We start from the raw sequence: 16,416 nt of genomic DNA on the forward strand, positions 1-16,416 counted from the left end.
CTGAGGTGCCTTTGCCAGAGCCATACGTGAGGGATTATTTTATATGGTTTATCTGTGTCTTCGTGGTTCAAAGAGAGGAATTTTGCCGCTCTTTATTAGGTCTGTGTGGTTCCTGAGACTCTGAGGTGAACATTCAGCTGGAGGATCAAAGTTATATAGACACTGCAGCACCACAAAAGCTTTCATTTACTATGCGTTAACACTGACTGGCACGCAGCCACACATTCTTGCTCCCACAAACTTCACATCCCAACCTTTGGCTCCACTCGTCAGCTTTCACAAATCTGCAGAGACCGGATCTCAGCTGGGTTGTGAAAATCATAAAAAATGATCTCGCGCATCTGCTCCACACTTCTTTTTTTTAAATTTGATTTTTTTCCCTGCATTTCAGCAAACAGCCAGAACAATGCAGCCTTTGCATTACTGCCTGCAGAGACTGCGACAGGCACCTATCACAAAGTTGTCCTTCCCTGTAGCTATTGTTTGCAGTTACTCATACCTGAGCACCCTGTTTTTCCTACCGCATGCATAACACCAGGCAGTGCGGTCCTCTGGTCCTCCCCTATCTGTGCTTCCTTCTCCCCATTATGTTGTGTAGTTCTGCCAGCCTCTCCTTCTTTCCCTTATCACCTGCAGTGAAAATCTAGCGGGCTAATCCCAGTGCCTGTGGGATTCCCCTCTCTATAATGATGTATATCTGAGGGATAGCATCAGAGCAGAGTCCTATCAGCCCACACACTCTTAATCCCATCAGTCTTTGGTGTCCAAACCCAGGAGAGGGAGCATTTTGAATGTTGTGCTCCCGGCCTCTTGCCAGAGATGCGGTGCAGAACATCAGGAATGATATGTTGTGTTCAGGGATCATGCTGGAGATCATGTTCATTTATTGTGTGTCAGACTGTTGAACCCTTGTGGTGTGTCTCCCAGCATTGCAGTGGTACATACTGTAGGTGTGCTAGCGTGTATTGAGTGCGAGCCTCCAAAGATTGTGCCAGTCTATCTGGCAATTACAAAGATTTAATTTGTACTGTTTTGCAGTCTGTTCGTGGTGGAAATAGATAAATACAAAATGTCCTTAATATTTTTAATTTATTTTAAACACGAAACAGATGCACATTTGGTGCATCAATGATATAAATTTATGAGCGCGAGAGAGAGGGAGTTTTCTTTCATTCTGCTACCTTCACTTGCCCTTGTATATCTGTACATACAAGAATGTCTATCCAGCTTCGATTTTCTTACTACATGGTCAGATTTACTACCTACTGGCACATAAAAGAATGGCCGACTGGTCAGCTCATTTGTGTTTTTAGAAACAAACATTTAATGAAGGCTCTTAATATGACATAAGCACCCTTACAACCTCTCAGTAACCCATGAATCTTGCAGTCTTCACAAATACAATGTCAGAGAATCTATATCCTCTTGTCACTCATGTTCATATGCCTTGTATGACATCCAGGCAGTGTAATCTATTTTCCTCAAATTCTCGATTCGTAGTTCATAGTATGATAGAGTTCTGGAGGAAAATTACTTTTTTCTTTTTGTTGTGGGGGGTGGGTGGGTGGGGGGGGTAACATCTATTATTTAACTGTCAGCACGGATGAATATTGTGCTCTTTCAGCCTCATGGAGAAGGTACAGAGAGCAGTATTGTTGTGCAGCATTGCTCCATTTGCTCCTTGTCATGACTTGTAAAAGAAATGGAGACTGTTTCAGCTGGTCAGGCTAATATCTGGAAGAGTCTGTGTTAAGTCCTTAGAGAAGATTTTAATGTTGCGTCCACTCTGACACTTTAATCTCTGTGGTACGTTTCACAGCACTGCCCACAAGAGATGTCTTCACTTCAAGAGCGCCTAATACTTCCTGACCTTGCCACTGTCCCGTTGTCCCCGCACAGTTTTATTGCCTCTCGCTGTCATTATCAACTTCTGATTGGTACAGTCGGTGACAGTATCAGAGTTTCACTATAATTGACAGGATTTGGTCTCACAGGTTTGGAGGGCTTGTCTGCACTGTAGAAACCACTGAACTGTGAAACGGAGCCAGTGAATTACCTCTGGAAGCATGATGGGGAGTCGGTGCGCCATGAGATGTTCGGTGAAGGTCAAACAGAAAATTGTGCATTCCCAGAATGATCAAAGACGTGTTGAGGAGACTTGATTCACAATGCACGGTGGGAGTTTACCAGTCTAAGAAAATGTAGAGTAAAAGTGGCTCACCTGCACATAATTGCTTGATAAAAGTCCTTTTTTTTTTATAATATATGAAAGCCTTGTTTTAGCACAGTAAGCTCATTGTGACTTTCCGAGCATAAAAGACAAATGCTGAGTGGGATGTGAAGTTAAATCAGTCTCAGGGAAGAAAATGAGACCGAAATTAATTTGAGATTCAGATTTTCAGATTGCAGGTCCCTTTGTAATTATTGCTATAAAACAACATGCATAGATGGCGCACAAGATAAGGACAGTGTGCTTAACTCATCTGTATTCTAATCAGCTGATGAATCAAAACGGTTAATAATTAAATTAGTTTCATTCCACTGCTTCTCACTGAAATATCAAATTGGAGTAGATCAAAGTGTGGTTTGATGAAAGTGAGATTTAATGTCTTTACCATGAAGGATTTAATAGGATGTCACCTCACAGTCCAGCAGTTTCACTATCTTAATCATAGGATTCTTCTTCCTTTGAACACCTTGACCTTGATCGCTTATCGGCACAGGCGAACACTGTGAGGCTTTTTGAACGTTAGATATTCACTTTGCTTTGATTAATGCACTTTACTATAGTCACTTGTGCAGTGTGTGAGCTAGTTTCGTACTAAAATCCACAAAAAGGAGGGTAGGAAGACCGCGACAGAGGCGCCGCTGGGCGACTGGTCTTCGATGCTGTTGACGAAGCCTCTGAAAGATCTGCCGCAGCCCTCCTTGAATCCTAATTGTCAGCACTGGTAAGCTGTTGGCAGTAATCACAACTGGAATGTGAGTTGTTGGGACAGCAGTGTGATTACTTCAGGCCTCTGTGCTTATTTCAGAAACCTGAGCTTATGCTCGCTTAAAGTAGGGATTTGTAATTTCTATCAGCCACTAAACCCTATTTGTGTGCAGCAGACAGAGTGGTACAAATGACCAGAAAAGGCCATTTAGGCATAGTTTATTACCTGAAAAGGTTCATTTCATTTAGTTTAATCTTTAGGGGGAAAAAACGAACCTGCCTTGTCTCTGAAAAGAGAAATAAACAAATGACGTGTCTGCAATGTCATCCAGATATCTTTTTTTTTTCACTTCCCACTAACCAGATGGCAGTCAGATTTCAGACACAGGGTTCTGGAAGACAATCAAGGAACAAGATTGCTTTTTTAGGAAGGAGGATTGGTTTAACTATATGTCAAATTAAAGGCCCTACGCACACACATATACACACAAACAAGCGTCTGTTTTGACTGTGTGTCAGTTCCTGTGTGTCCAAGCGTGTCCCTGTTTTTAGGTGTTGGCGCTAGCTGTGAGGCGGTGAGGTCATGTACAGAAGTGTCTCAGAGCACCCCTGATGGAATACCGCACTGCTTTTAAGGTCAACTGCACAAACTCTGCCACGCAGGTTGATACAGGGACTCATGAATGTTTGATTGGTCTATTATCCAAAGCCAGGTGAGGACATTCATCCCCCCGTTTCTAGAATTCAAATATTCCTTTGAGTCTGACATTTCTCCTACAGTCTGAGGCAACCCCGCGGTTTCACTCTCTCTCGGCGCGCCGAGCTTCATCTGCAATGCTGTCATCTCGCTGTCGGACAATTCTACAGAATGCGTTGTTTTTAAAGGCCGGCGCCAGCGCGAGCACAGTATGGTTTTAGGTGGGTGGAAGTGGGGAATTGATATTCAGTCATCTCGACATTCCTCTTCATCCTCTGCAGTGAGGATAAGAATCCGGTCATCCGTCTTTGTGTCTCACCCGTGTCAGCTTAGGGTAGCAGGGGTAGCAAATGTGAGTACCTGGTACTTAGAGACAACAAGAACAAAGTAGGAACATTACTTTAATCTGCAGCTGCTGTTAATTCCTACCTCTGCCATCATCCACGAGGCTTTGTGTATCTCAGCTTTCCCTTATGAACAATCCATCACTGTTACTGTTTCTCTCCAGAGTGCGCTTGCTGCTTTCCTTTCTCATCTGCTCGCTGCTAGGCTTTCCTTCCAAAAGAAGACAGTCACTGCAACACACTGTATTCCACAACAGACGTGCCTGCATCACTCCACTCGCCGCAGTAAAGTACATGCGAGGGAATGCTGTCTTCCATTTTTTTATGGATCTCTTAATAGGCTTTCAGCAGCACATCCAGAACCTATAATTGACACCTGCTTTCAGTCATTGTCTGCCATTAGATAGGAAAATGACTTGACCTGTAATGAACTGCAAAACTAATGACATCTGTGCGAGATTAGTCAACTTGAAAGCAAACTGTTGTACATGAAGTCCCATCAAGCGTGATATTAAAATGTCCACTTTTACATCTTTCCGCCCGAGCTCTGTAAAAGCCCAGACTGTTGGGCCCAACATGATGGAAACCTGAAGCTAATGACTCAAGCAGACGTCTGTGGGCATTAGACAACTTCATTTATGAAATAGTCAACCTCCCGTGTAGCGATACATTCACATTACCCTGCCTCACTTGAGAGACGGACTACTGTCACAGCCACTGAGCAATGCTGATGTTCCTTCCTACCTGCATTCATCTTACTCTCGGGAGGTAATGGTCTACTCAGGTCATTTGCGCATTAGGGTCTCACTCATTCATCTCACCCACCTGCGAACATGTGAATTGCCGGTCCTCTGCAGCACACGGAGAGTTGTTTAGATGACACGGAAAACATACGTGCCCTGAATCATTCATTTTAAGTCCCAGTGCTGCTGGTGGCCTAGCATGTCAGCACAGAGCCGCTTGTGAATATGCAGATTATGCTCATACGAATGAATTTGCAGATTTTTTCCCTGGATCTGTTAATTGCCTTGGAGACATCGGGATTTTCTATTTGATAAAGTAATAATCTTGAAAAGTAATCAGATGTGCATGTGGCTACAGGATGTCACTGTGTTTGCAGCTAAATGTTTGAATTGGATTGAATTGTCTTTATTGTCCCAGGGGGGACTATCTGGTAGTCTATGCAACCCACACATGTCATAAATGAATGAGGAAAAAAAACATAAATTCATATATAATATACTACATTGGATGCATTTGTAATAAACTAGCAGTGAGCTGGTAAAGCACTAGAAAAATGTTATTTACATAAAATCCATCGTCCATACAAAAATCCATATTGAAATGTGTATATAGTAGCAGGGGCTACAGCTTGTTTAACCACCCAGCAAACACAAAAATGATCTGATTTGGCCTTTTTTGAGAAGGAATACCTCCATCTTTTTCCAGCATTTCCTCCTGAGTGCTAGGGGCAGCCATTATAGCCTCAACCTTATATCACAATGTTTGAAGAAACTTTACAATGAGGACACATTTTCACTGATGACACATTACCTAGTTTGAAGTGTGAATCTATTGCAAGTCAAATGCAAAGGTAGCATTTTCCCAGGAAAATTCAAGTATAAATAACTTCTCAGTAGCTGCACAATATTGTCGCCTTATAAAACTGAAAGATGTTTCCTACCTGGGATGTTGTATCTTAGATCCAGCTTTTTAACCACCCTGTTTATCCACCTGTAATCGCATCAGTAATTTCCGTCCACCATTTGCTCTTCCCGTCACATGGAGTGAAACTAGCAAGTCCTCTCCCGAAGCTCGGTGGAGTCATTTGTTTACATGTGTTTTGCACATCACCAGCTGCTAGCATCTCCTCCTTGTAGCCTGGTTGTAATAGACGGCGTGTTTGTGCCTCATGAGGTGAATTGAATTTATCGTTTCCACATTTAGTGGAGACAGTTTTCTAGCGTGTTTTACAAAGCACTGTGATTTTGTTAGAGGTTGTTAAAGTAGCTCCCATTTTAGGCTTCAGGCAACGGGGACTTTTTTCCAAATTCGTTATGAAAAAAGTCGCCGTCCACATGCAAAAAATTATCTCATGCATACCAAAAGAACAAGTGGTAATATAACCTTAACCGTAAAGAAATATTGGCCAATTAAAAGTCCACAAACAATAAAGCGAGATTTCTACTTTCCGTGCACACGATTTCTGCTTGGGCCCCATAACATAAATTTCATCATCAAACATTGAGTATGAGGTTGTCCAAATTTTGTGACAGCGCAGATAATTTAGATAACAGTGCACCAACTACGCACGCGCCCAGGCAGTGGACTTTAAAGAAGTATAATAAGAACTACAACTCGGCCGTCCAGCTATCTGTGTCCGTGTCCGCAATCAAGCATAACCCAGGCTCAACACGGCGCACAGTCCAACATCAAAAAAGGAAATAAAGCTGCACACCTTTAACATTGTGAGACAAAATCCACGTTTTATTCGACCACATGTTAAAAATAGAAACTGAGGTTTTTAAAACCTTCACTGTGGCAGTTTTTCAAAAGCTCGTGAACATATTAGCCTCAGGCATGTCTCTTGCTTTCAGACATGCCTGGGATTGTATTGCAAATTTTTTACATTTTGCGATATCATTTTATAACAGTGTTTATGAATGACCTGAATTACCTTTGTTGCACATGTTGGCATTAAATCAAATTTTGTCATCAAAATAGGAGCATATAATGGCCTAGTATCTCCAAAACTATGTCTTTTATAAAACAGGTGAAAAGACAACAAAGTTTCAGGGAAAGTCAGGAAGTGTCTCTCTTCTTCAGTTTGGTATCCTTGGTTTTAGTGCTTACCGTAGTAAGTGGTGCTGAGGGTGCCTGCTAAAGTAAAGAAAACGAGGTGACGAAAACAGTTTGATTTCAGGTTTGCCTTGAACAGAGACGGATTTGGCTTTCTAGCAGAAGACAGGCACGTTAATTTGATGGGACTGGGGATGAGTCAGTCCAACCTGACAGAAGCGCAGCCTTTAATCTGTTGAATGCAGCCTGTTCACCATTGAAAAATGACATGCTTTAATTGTGCTCAGGTATACCATGAAACATTCCTCATCAGTGTCATGCATGTGTGCCAGAAAAGCTCTTTTCTCCTTGTGTTGAATTTTTGGGTTCCCTTTGCGTCTCCATATTCCATTTTAATGTGGGAATAAGAACAAAACACACCGGTGGCTGTCGCCGAGGACCACAGACTTAATCGATCTCTCCGGGGTTCGGCATCACACTGCTCCCTTCCCCTTTTTGCTTTTACTCAACGTGATACTACTCGCTGTATCTTTCACAAGCTGTTTGGCTAACAGAGGTCACGGAGGATATGTAGCGCATTTGGTCACGACGTGAAAGCATTAGCCGATGCCAGCAGGTGTGTAATTATATATGAAACAGTGTTTTAAAAGAGGAACATCGCAATGGCGTGTAGAAACTAGGCCGGGGAGAGGTGACATCAGAGGGAGTCCTATTTATTCTTCGCCCACTTCAAATGTGTGACTTTTTATTTGAAGGTGTGAAATATCCCAAGGTCACCGTAACTATCTTCAAGACTATTAAAAATACCGTTAGGCACACGCAACAACTTGACATGCTAAATAAACCTCCTGAGTGGAAGATTTTCCCTGTTTGTGTTCCTACCCAGTGTGCTCACTCTTATCTGTTTTGTGTGTGTTTCAGGTACGGTGACATGGTGCCAAAAACAATCGTAGGGAAGGTGTTTGGGTCCATATGCTCTCTGAGTGGGGTGCTGGTCATTGCCTTGCCTGTCCCTGTCATAGTGTCAAACTTCAGCCGTATCTACCACCAAAGCCAGCGGGCAGAGAAACGACGAGCACAGAGGGTATTGGCTCCCCGCCTTCCCCGTTCCTTTGCCACTGTCTTCCTTTTCCCCCTATCTGTCTTTATTTTGCTTCTATCTGCCCTCTTTTTTCTCCCCCTCTTCTCTGTCCCTGTCTTATCCGCATGTAACAGAATGACAGGGCAAACGCTATCTTCCAGAATATTAATCTTTTATTGTGCTTCTGCGTATTGTGTGTCTATTGAGCGTATGTGTGTATTGACTTGCTTAAGTATATTTCGGGGTGGGAGGGGAACGAGGGAAATAAAAGAGCGAATGACAATGACAGAACAAATGATCTTCAGAGTATTGTGTCAGCAGCTTTTTCGATAGCAATATGTGCATTTCTTTCTAAAAGTGTTTGCTAAGGCAGAACTTCCTAATCGTAGATTTGGGCATACCCTTTCTCCACTAAATACTGCGGCTGCCGGGGCGGGTGGAGAGGGCGGGGTGGGGAGGAGGGGTGGTGGAGGAAGACGTAGCCAATTAGTGTGACGGACAAACTGTCAGAGGCTAAAACAGAGGTCTGTTTGTTCAAACAGAAAACTCGCCTCGCTAGAATCCGTGCTGTGAAGATTCGAGGCACTAATGCCTATATGCGCTACAAACAAAATGGGCTCCTGATCGACTCACTGGAGGAGGTAAACCGGATTGGGGGCCAAGCAGCGGCTTGAGGGTGGGGGGTGGGGGCTGACTGACCGGGGCCTCGCTGATGCTTGCATGTCACTCTGCTCAGGGGTGTGGGTAGGGTGGTCGGGGGTGGGGGGGCATGCCACCACACACTATACACACACACACACACACACACACACACGGGGAAGCTTTTCATGCTGTAACACAGGGGCTGCTGTCATTCCAGTGCTTCAGTGTGATCGTCCTCTCTTACATCAACCCTCTCAGCTGCAGCATTGACATTCCTTGTCAACACTCCCTCTCTCTGTCCATGCAGCAGGAGGACCAGGCAGGCATACTTGCCTTCTGGTGGAGCCTCAGCCATTACACTCACACTTACTCATTAACCAAGCTCTGCATGTCTGTCCAACAGGGTTTGGAGGGGAAGGAGGGAGACAAAGGCTTACATGACAGTATGTCACCTGTGGAGGCTGTCCGCTCAGCCCACATCTCCTCTAAACTCTGTTTTGGTTTGTTTTTTGTTGCTGTTTGATTTGGGGAGGGGTTTTTTTGAAGGGGGAGGGGGGGGGGGTGTTTTTTTGGATCTGCTGTGTGTTTTGTGCGTATTTTCTAGAGCATCCCAGGTTGTAGTGCAGACTAATACAGCATACCGTCCATCCCAGAGCCGCGCAAAGCTTCATAAAGTGTGTCTCATATGTGTGGTGACATTATGGTGCAGAATGCTGTTGCTGTGTTTGGTACGCTGTGTTTGATCTGTGTCTAGGTGTGCCACTGCTGCCGCATTGAAAGCGATTTCACCTCGAATTGGACTTTTCCTGCTTCTTATCATCAAATTTGTGAAAGAATAAGAAAACCAGTGTTCTCAGCGTAAAGACGCTGCGATTAGTCGCAGTTTCTGTGCACCCACCCCTAAAACGTCGCCGTGTCACTAGGTTCAGTGGACTGGCTGCCATGCTACAGATCAGCATTTCAACTCTCGGTGCTTTTGCGTCCTCGCCACTACATCGCCGAGCTACTTGCTGTTGACTGTCTACTAGCAGAATGTAACCCTGCTCATCTACACTGCTGTGGTTTTCTCTTTGTTTTGTTTTGTTTTTCTCTTTTAACTCTATCAAGGCTTCCAAGGAGGCAGGACAAGCCCTGGTGGGGAAGGCCCCCAGCCCTCCTTTCGAGAGCCAGCATCATCATCTGCTGCACTGCCTGGAAAAGACCACGGTAAAAAAAACAGACAAAAAAAATCTTAGAAGACCTTAAAGCCATGTCGATTGGAAGATGAAAGCTTTGGTACTTTTCATTTTTTACTATCTTGGTAACAGACTTCACACGGTTTAAAATAGCTCTCTGTGGGGGGGAAAAAAGCTCCTTTCATTGCATTACTCCTACAGTCTGCGCTGTATCATCAGTAGTTCCAACCTGTTACAGTGAGTTGCAAATAGAAACAAAGTGACTTTTTTTTTCATCTATGCTCAGACTGTACAATCTATTTCCTGTTCAGCTAAGTTAAAAATAGCTTTAAATGGGGCTGGGAAATGTTGAGTCCCCGAGCCAGCGACATGCTAAAGATACCGTGGCTCTGCCATCCACAAGGATTATTTCATCTAAACAAACCGGCGTACTTCATTTTACTGTATCAATAATTTAGAGATGCAGGGGCCTCTTTTATTCTTTGCTCTGACATGAGGTTTACACTCGTGCAGATCTAAACTCTGCAAACAGACGTATGCAGGGAGTGAATCAGTTTTTCATGTCATGAGATGATCCCTCTCCTATTAACCGGCTTGCCTCTCATCTGGGAAAAGCTCCAAAAAATGGTTTCACACTATTCCCGTGGCGATGAAAAGGTTTACATCAGGTCTTTTACAGTGTGCATTATAGATAACAGACAGCGAGCAGACCAAGAGTGACAGAGGTGAGCTATAAGATTCAAGGCACGGCATCAGATCTTGCACAGCCGCTCTCTGCCACCTGCTGGCGGGGCCCGAAACACACTTGAAGGCTGACCTTCAAGTTCTGCTCGTTTTTCACAGCAATAACAGTTGTGAATGTTCTCACAGATGGCACTTAATATGGACATCTGGGCCAATATATTTCTATTCCCTTGATGATTCATTTTCCAATTATTAAACAATTTTGCAGTGGATTCTGTTCAGTCTGTTTAGGCTTTACTGTGAAACATCTTTACTCATCATTGAGCAGAGCCAATCATCGATGTAATAGAGTGATTCATAAGCAACACTGAATCCAATTTTTTTTCCTTCTCCAGAATCACGAGTTTGTGGACGAGCAGACCTTTCAGGCAAACTGCATGGAGGTCTCCGTAATGAACAAGTCCGGCTCCCGGACCTCCTCCGTGTCCTCGTCTCCGCACGGCCTGGGCTCATGCTGCTCTCGACGCCATAGAAAGAAGAGCAGCTTCAGCCTGCCCAGCACAAATAACCAGGAGCTCAGCACCATACAGATAAGAGAGAGGCCAGTGGCTAACAGGTATGTAGTCTCTCTGACTTCACAGTGCTTTTTAGGATGCTGAGAAATTAAATGAATGACTTGTGTGTTTTTTGATTTGATCATACATCTACAAGTGATGTCACCTCTTCCCTCCTCAATAAATGTGGAGATATGCAGCAACAGCAAAGAGCAACAAATGAACAAGCAGCTACAAGCACAAGGAAAGAAAAAAAAGATCGACAGTACAGCTGGCATATATACAGTATGTAGGTTGTATTGACATAAACGCACTAACGTGCTGTAGTTAATGCTGTTATCCCAGCACAGTATTCCTGTTATCTCGGAATAATCCTCACTGTTTTTCACTGGAACTGCTTCCTGCCTAATTGGTCTCATGAAAACTGTTGAAAGCACATTCAGTGGATTATGCAGAGTAACAGGTCTTTTTTCTCCCCCCCTGTGAGTACCACAAATTAAATACCCTTCCTCTTCATTACAACGGGTGGCAGCAGATTCCCCTGAGCAAACCCATTCCCATAGGCAAGTACAATATAAATGATCTGCAGTTCTTGTTACTTCAGAAGGTCAAAAAAAAAAAGAATCTGCGATTCCAAACTGGGTGGAGTAGTCTGGTGCTATTGCTCTGAAAACGTCTACCGTGTGTGGAACATCATTTCAGTATTTACAATAAAGGACTGTTCTCGGACAGTAAATTAAAAATGTAGGATTTTTACAGCATACGCATCACAGGATGAACCACTTCATAAAGAGGGCGTGTATTCATGCCTGTATACAATCCTCACTCGTGTATACGTTGTACAAGAACATATTAAATAACAGGTTTGTGCCGTGTACATTTTGCAAGCTCAGACCTTTCAGCCTCTTTTAATTCCTTTGTTTTCTTTCACAGTCGCGCCAGCCTGAACGCTAAACTCGACGAGACCGTGCCCTTGAAATGTGATGAACCTTACATCACTCCCTCCATGGTCAGCTTATCTGCCCCGGTGGTGACTTCATCAGACGGGGACGGCTCCACCACCACAGCATACTCTCAGAGCAACATTGTCCGAGTATCTGCCTTGTAGATGTCACGCCTATCTGGTCGGCTAACTGGTCTCAAGAAGCACCAGATGCTGAGGAGAGGGACCACCGAGCATCAACCTGCCATAATCTAAGAAGGATTATAAGATTAACAGAGGCCGAGGGTTTTTTTGAAGTTGTTATCTCATCTGATGTCAAACTCTGCATGGTATTAGTATGATGTGGACAGCTGCCTTGGAAGTGAACCAGCAGATCTTGCTCCATCAAGCACAGCAAGAGCAAGGAAGAGGGCGAGGAACGCGTGGTCATCGTCGTTGCCTAAAAATACTGAGGAAAAAAGAAAAACAACTTTATTTTTGATTATGTAATGTAGTCATATTTGTTGTCTATGATTTAAGGAGGAAATGCGGATGTTTAAAGGTCATTCTCGATGGCCTCTGATGACAAAGCACACATATTCATTGCCTGAAGGCGATCTTTGTGAATATTAAATCAGTCTCCTTTACACATCGCGGGACATTCGTTTCACTCACTGCTTGTTACATCGATTGTTTTGAACCCCAACCCCCTTCAATGACATGTTTTCTAACGCTCCCCTCACTGTTGTAAATTCCAAAAATCGTACATCCACCAGAATGGATAACTGTTGTGAATATTCATTAACTGACTCATTAACTAGTTGAAAAACATCGCTCGATGACGAGTAAAATATACTACGCATCCTGACCATGTTTGTGAAATGTGCAAAGTGAAAGTCAAATGACGAATTCTGTGTTAGCTTACATATTTGACATCCTGATATGGATCTGTGTGACAGCCGCTGTCATTAGTTAATAATTGATACTGAGAACTATACAGGGTATATATTAGTTAGGTCACAAGGTAGAAACATAAGTCAATGTTCTCGGCGGCACTTAACTAATACTAACCCTAATGTGGACACGTGGTATTTGGACTGAAAACTATATGAGAGAGTTTTGAGCATCAATCCCAATGACTTACCAATTCTTATGATATTCAAAAGCAAGCCTCAGTGGAGTTTACTGTGTCAAAGGGCCATTTTGTACACTTTTCATGTTGTAAATATCTCAGTTAGGACTTTCTCAACCGCATTTGAAGCTGGCTCCTCTCTTATTTCTAGATTTAGTTGACACTTGTTGGCATTCTCTTTCTGTCTGTTAACTGGTTGAATTAAGGATTTGCATGCTCTCATTGCCGAATTCTGTTTTATTAAAGTATGTCTCTGCTTCTTGTTGGTTTGTCAGTAAAAACGAGATTGGTGGGAAGGAAACAAGTGAGCCTGGTATGTCATGATGTAAATTCTGCTTTTAATGAAACACAAGTCTTGTCACGGACCACATATGTAAGCGGCAAGGGAAAAGGGGACAAATGATCACACACATTGTGCATTTGGTGCAGTGGATAGAATAAATACTGTAGCTCTATGGAAACATCCATTAAATGACCCATGTCTTTTCTTTTCTTACAAAAAAAGAAAGAAAATAATTAGGTAGATCTGATAATGTTTTTTTCACGACCACTCAAAGAGCATCTTTTATAACAGGATGGCATAATAATTAGGTGCTGCTGGAGGACATGTGAAGACCTGACTGGCCCAGCGGTGGGTCGCGGCTGCAGGGTCTCTGGAGGCAGACTGCAGGCCTCTGTGATTGTTTGACAGAGAGCGCAGCACCGACCCCCCCTGCAGAGCTGATTGCGTTAGTCCAGGCAGCTTCTCACAGCATGCACTGCCTCTGCTCTGCAGTGTTTAGTAACTGCTGAGAAGTCAGCCTGCATAAAATCTAAGATAACGCAGCGGCATATAAAATAATAAGCTTCTTATACCCAAATAAAAAAAAAGAAAAATCCCACTTTGACAACTGGGATTTAATTTAGTTAATATTTGGACAATGACTAGACAAACGTTATTAAATTCTATATTCACTTGCACAGCGAATATGAATACAGTCATTGGGTCTAGAGCCACTTAAAAGATGTTTATAGGGGTGGAAAGTCTATCTTTTCTTATGAAATATGGACTTCATCCTGTTTTTCAGCCGATAAAATTCTGAAGAAAACTGAGGGTTTACTGCAGCGTATATGATTGGGTCACTTAGTGACGTGATGCAGGCAACAGACACTGACAGGACCTCCATGTCTTCAATGATAATTATCTGAAAAACAATAGGCAATTTTAAGAATTAAGAGATCTTTAGATTAACTTTGTATAACACAACAGAGATTTTCATGTGAATCCCATTTCATTTACATAGCACTAAATCACAGCAACAGCCCCCCCCCCCTCCGACGTGTTTTGTATTGTAAGGTAACGACCCTGCAATAATAGAGAGAAATCACAAGCCTATTTCTGCAGGCACTTACCTGTGAGTTTGTGTTTTTGTGAACCAAGTAATTCACCAGGATCGTTGTGATCAGTGGTAACCAGAATAAGAGGAAGGTTAGAATTATATAGCCAGCACGTTTAGCCATTTTGCCCTCTTTCTTTTTGTTTGCTCTCTCTTTACTTGCTTTTGAAGGCATCATGCAAACAGCCCCTTCTACCGCTGCAGGGAGTTGCATTGCTTCTGTTTCGGGGACATTGCTTGAGACTGGAGGTGAAGCGGTCACCTGAGCCTGTGAGGCAACAGTCAGTGTTTCTCCTTCATTGTTGTTTAGGGCTTGGTCAGGCTCTGTCAGTAAGATAGTAGTAGACTGAGAATTTACATTTGGTGCAGGCAATGATGGGGGCTGCAGGAGGCTGTTTTCTTTGGATTCTTCTTCAGACTTCAGTCTGTCTTTGGACTGTTCCTGTGTGTTGAAACTGACTGACGCCCGCTTTGTGGTTAAGCTCTTAACATTTGAATCAGCATCTCCATTTGACAGATTCACTTCAACCTTCATGACATGGGGGTTTGACTGCTCTGTTTTTAAAGGTTTTTTCTCAGTAAGCACTGTAGCCTGTACTGGAAGGGGCCGAGCTTGTTTTGTTTCTGCATTGCTCATCTTCACTGTATCTTTAAATTCTTTCTTATCCTCTGAATTGATGGAGACAGATTGTACTGATTTTTCTTTGGGTGAATTTGATTCAGCTTGTGTCTGAGCATTGCCTAAGCTCAAAGTGGGGTTTTGCTCAAATCTTCCACATTCATTTTCCACCACTGCGGCTTTTTCTGTCTCCGGCTTCTCTTCATTTTTGTCTTTTGTAGCAAGAGTAAAAGTACCTTTGTCAAATATTTTACGGCTGTGTGATCTCACCAGGGCAAATATGCGAGCGTAGAATCCAATGATGACACCAAAACACGCTGCCCACAGTGGGAATAGCATGTAAAGCCCAAATTTGTCAAAAGAGAATAACGTTTCTCTCTGTTGTCGTTGGCATTTCATATGCAAAGGTGAGTCCCTCAAAAATATCACACAAAAAGCAGACACCAGAATAGCGAAGGTCCATGTGAGAGGAATCAGCGCCTTAATTCGCCTTTTCCTTTGATTGGCTTTGAAGGGCTGTGCAATGGCCTGGTATCTCTCTGCACTTATGCACGCCAGTGTTAACAACTGGATACAGCAGCTGAATGAAAAAGAGGCCATTTGTACATCACAGATGAAACTGTCCACTTTTCTGTTTCGATACACACTCACAACAATGGTTAAGAGAACCGGGCAATCGATTACACATCTCAGAAAGTCTATAACAGCCAGACTGACCACCAGCGCGTTATTGGAAGTTTGCAGGGACTTTTGCCGATACACCGCCAGTATGACAAAAACATTTGCCGCAGCCCCCACAACAGAAGTGCTGGAGAGAATAAAGCTGTTCGCCAGCACAAATGCGATTTCAACGTATTCCTCCAAGGCTGTATTGTTCCCAGAGTCTAGTGCAGGTGTGGGCTCGCCTCTCATCTCTGGATTCAAAGAGCCAACATATTTAGTTCTTTATCATCACTCTTTCCACGCTGACCAAACGCACGTCAAGCCTGCGTCCCTTATCGCCACTGAATGAATAATATTAACTGGTAAACCTGTAGCTCAGACAATTTGCGCCAAAGAATCCGCCCTTTTCATTATCACTCGACAGCACCGGCGGGTCACCTGGGAGTCCTCAGTGTTCACATTCATTAAAAGCTCTGCAGTGTATTCACAGCAGAGACAACTGGGGGGAAACGATGGCTGTTAATTAAATAGCAATTACGTCACCATTGTCTCAATCCTGATATAACTGCAAAAAAAACACAAAAAAAAACAGGCAGGGGTTCAAATCTATAATGCGGCGATGATGACGGCATGGCACTGTAATGCACAGGATACTGTGCGCATATGTGCGAACTGAACAGCTGTCCGTGTCATATTAATACAGTGCACCACAAAGGTTAAAAGCTTTGCATTAAGCATGCCAGATGGATGACTTGGGAGTTCTTGAATTGGCTCAGGATATAAAGCGAGCAAT

At 43.3% G+C, this 16,416-nt stretch overlaps 1 protein-coding gene across 4 annotated transcripts in view; it reads left to right on the plus strand.

The window, feature by feature from the left end:
• The window catches only part of LOC309709963 (A-type voltage-gated potassium channel KCND2-like), a 51,944-nt gene extending 38,535 nt beyond the window's left edge, over positions 1-13,409 (plus strand). For all 4 annotated transcript variants that reach the window (XM_082539003.1, XM_082539005.1, XM_082539004.1 and 1 more), the window contains 4 exons: positions 7,697-7,859; positions 9,606-9,704; positions 10,753-10,973; positions 11,845-13,409. In XM_082539003.1, coding sequence (XP_082395129.1) covers positions 7,697-7,859; positions 9,606-9,704; positions 10,753-10,973; positions 11,845-12,019 — 658 coding nt within the window. In that variant the 3' untranslated portion in view covers positions 12,020-13,409. The remainder of the gene's footprint in view (positions 1-7,696; positions 7,860-9,605; positions 9,705-10,752; positions 10,974-11,844) is intronic.
• The last annotated feature ends 3,007 nt before the right edge of the window (positions 13,410-16,416 follow it).

Source organism: Aulonocara stuartgranti, assembly GCF_965226115.1.
Source record: "Aulonocara stuartgranti genome assembly, chromosome: 7".
NCBI classification, from domain to species: Eukaryota; Metazoa; Chordata; class Actinopteri; order Cichliformes; family Cichlidae; genus Aulonocara; species Aulonocara stuartgranti.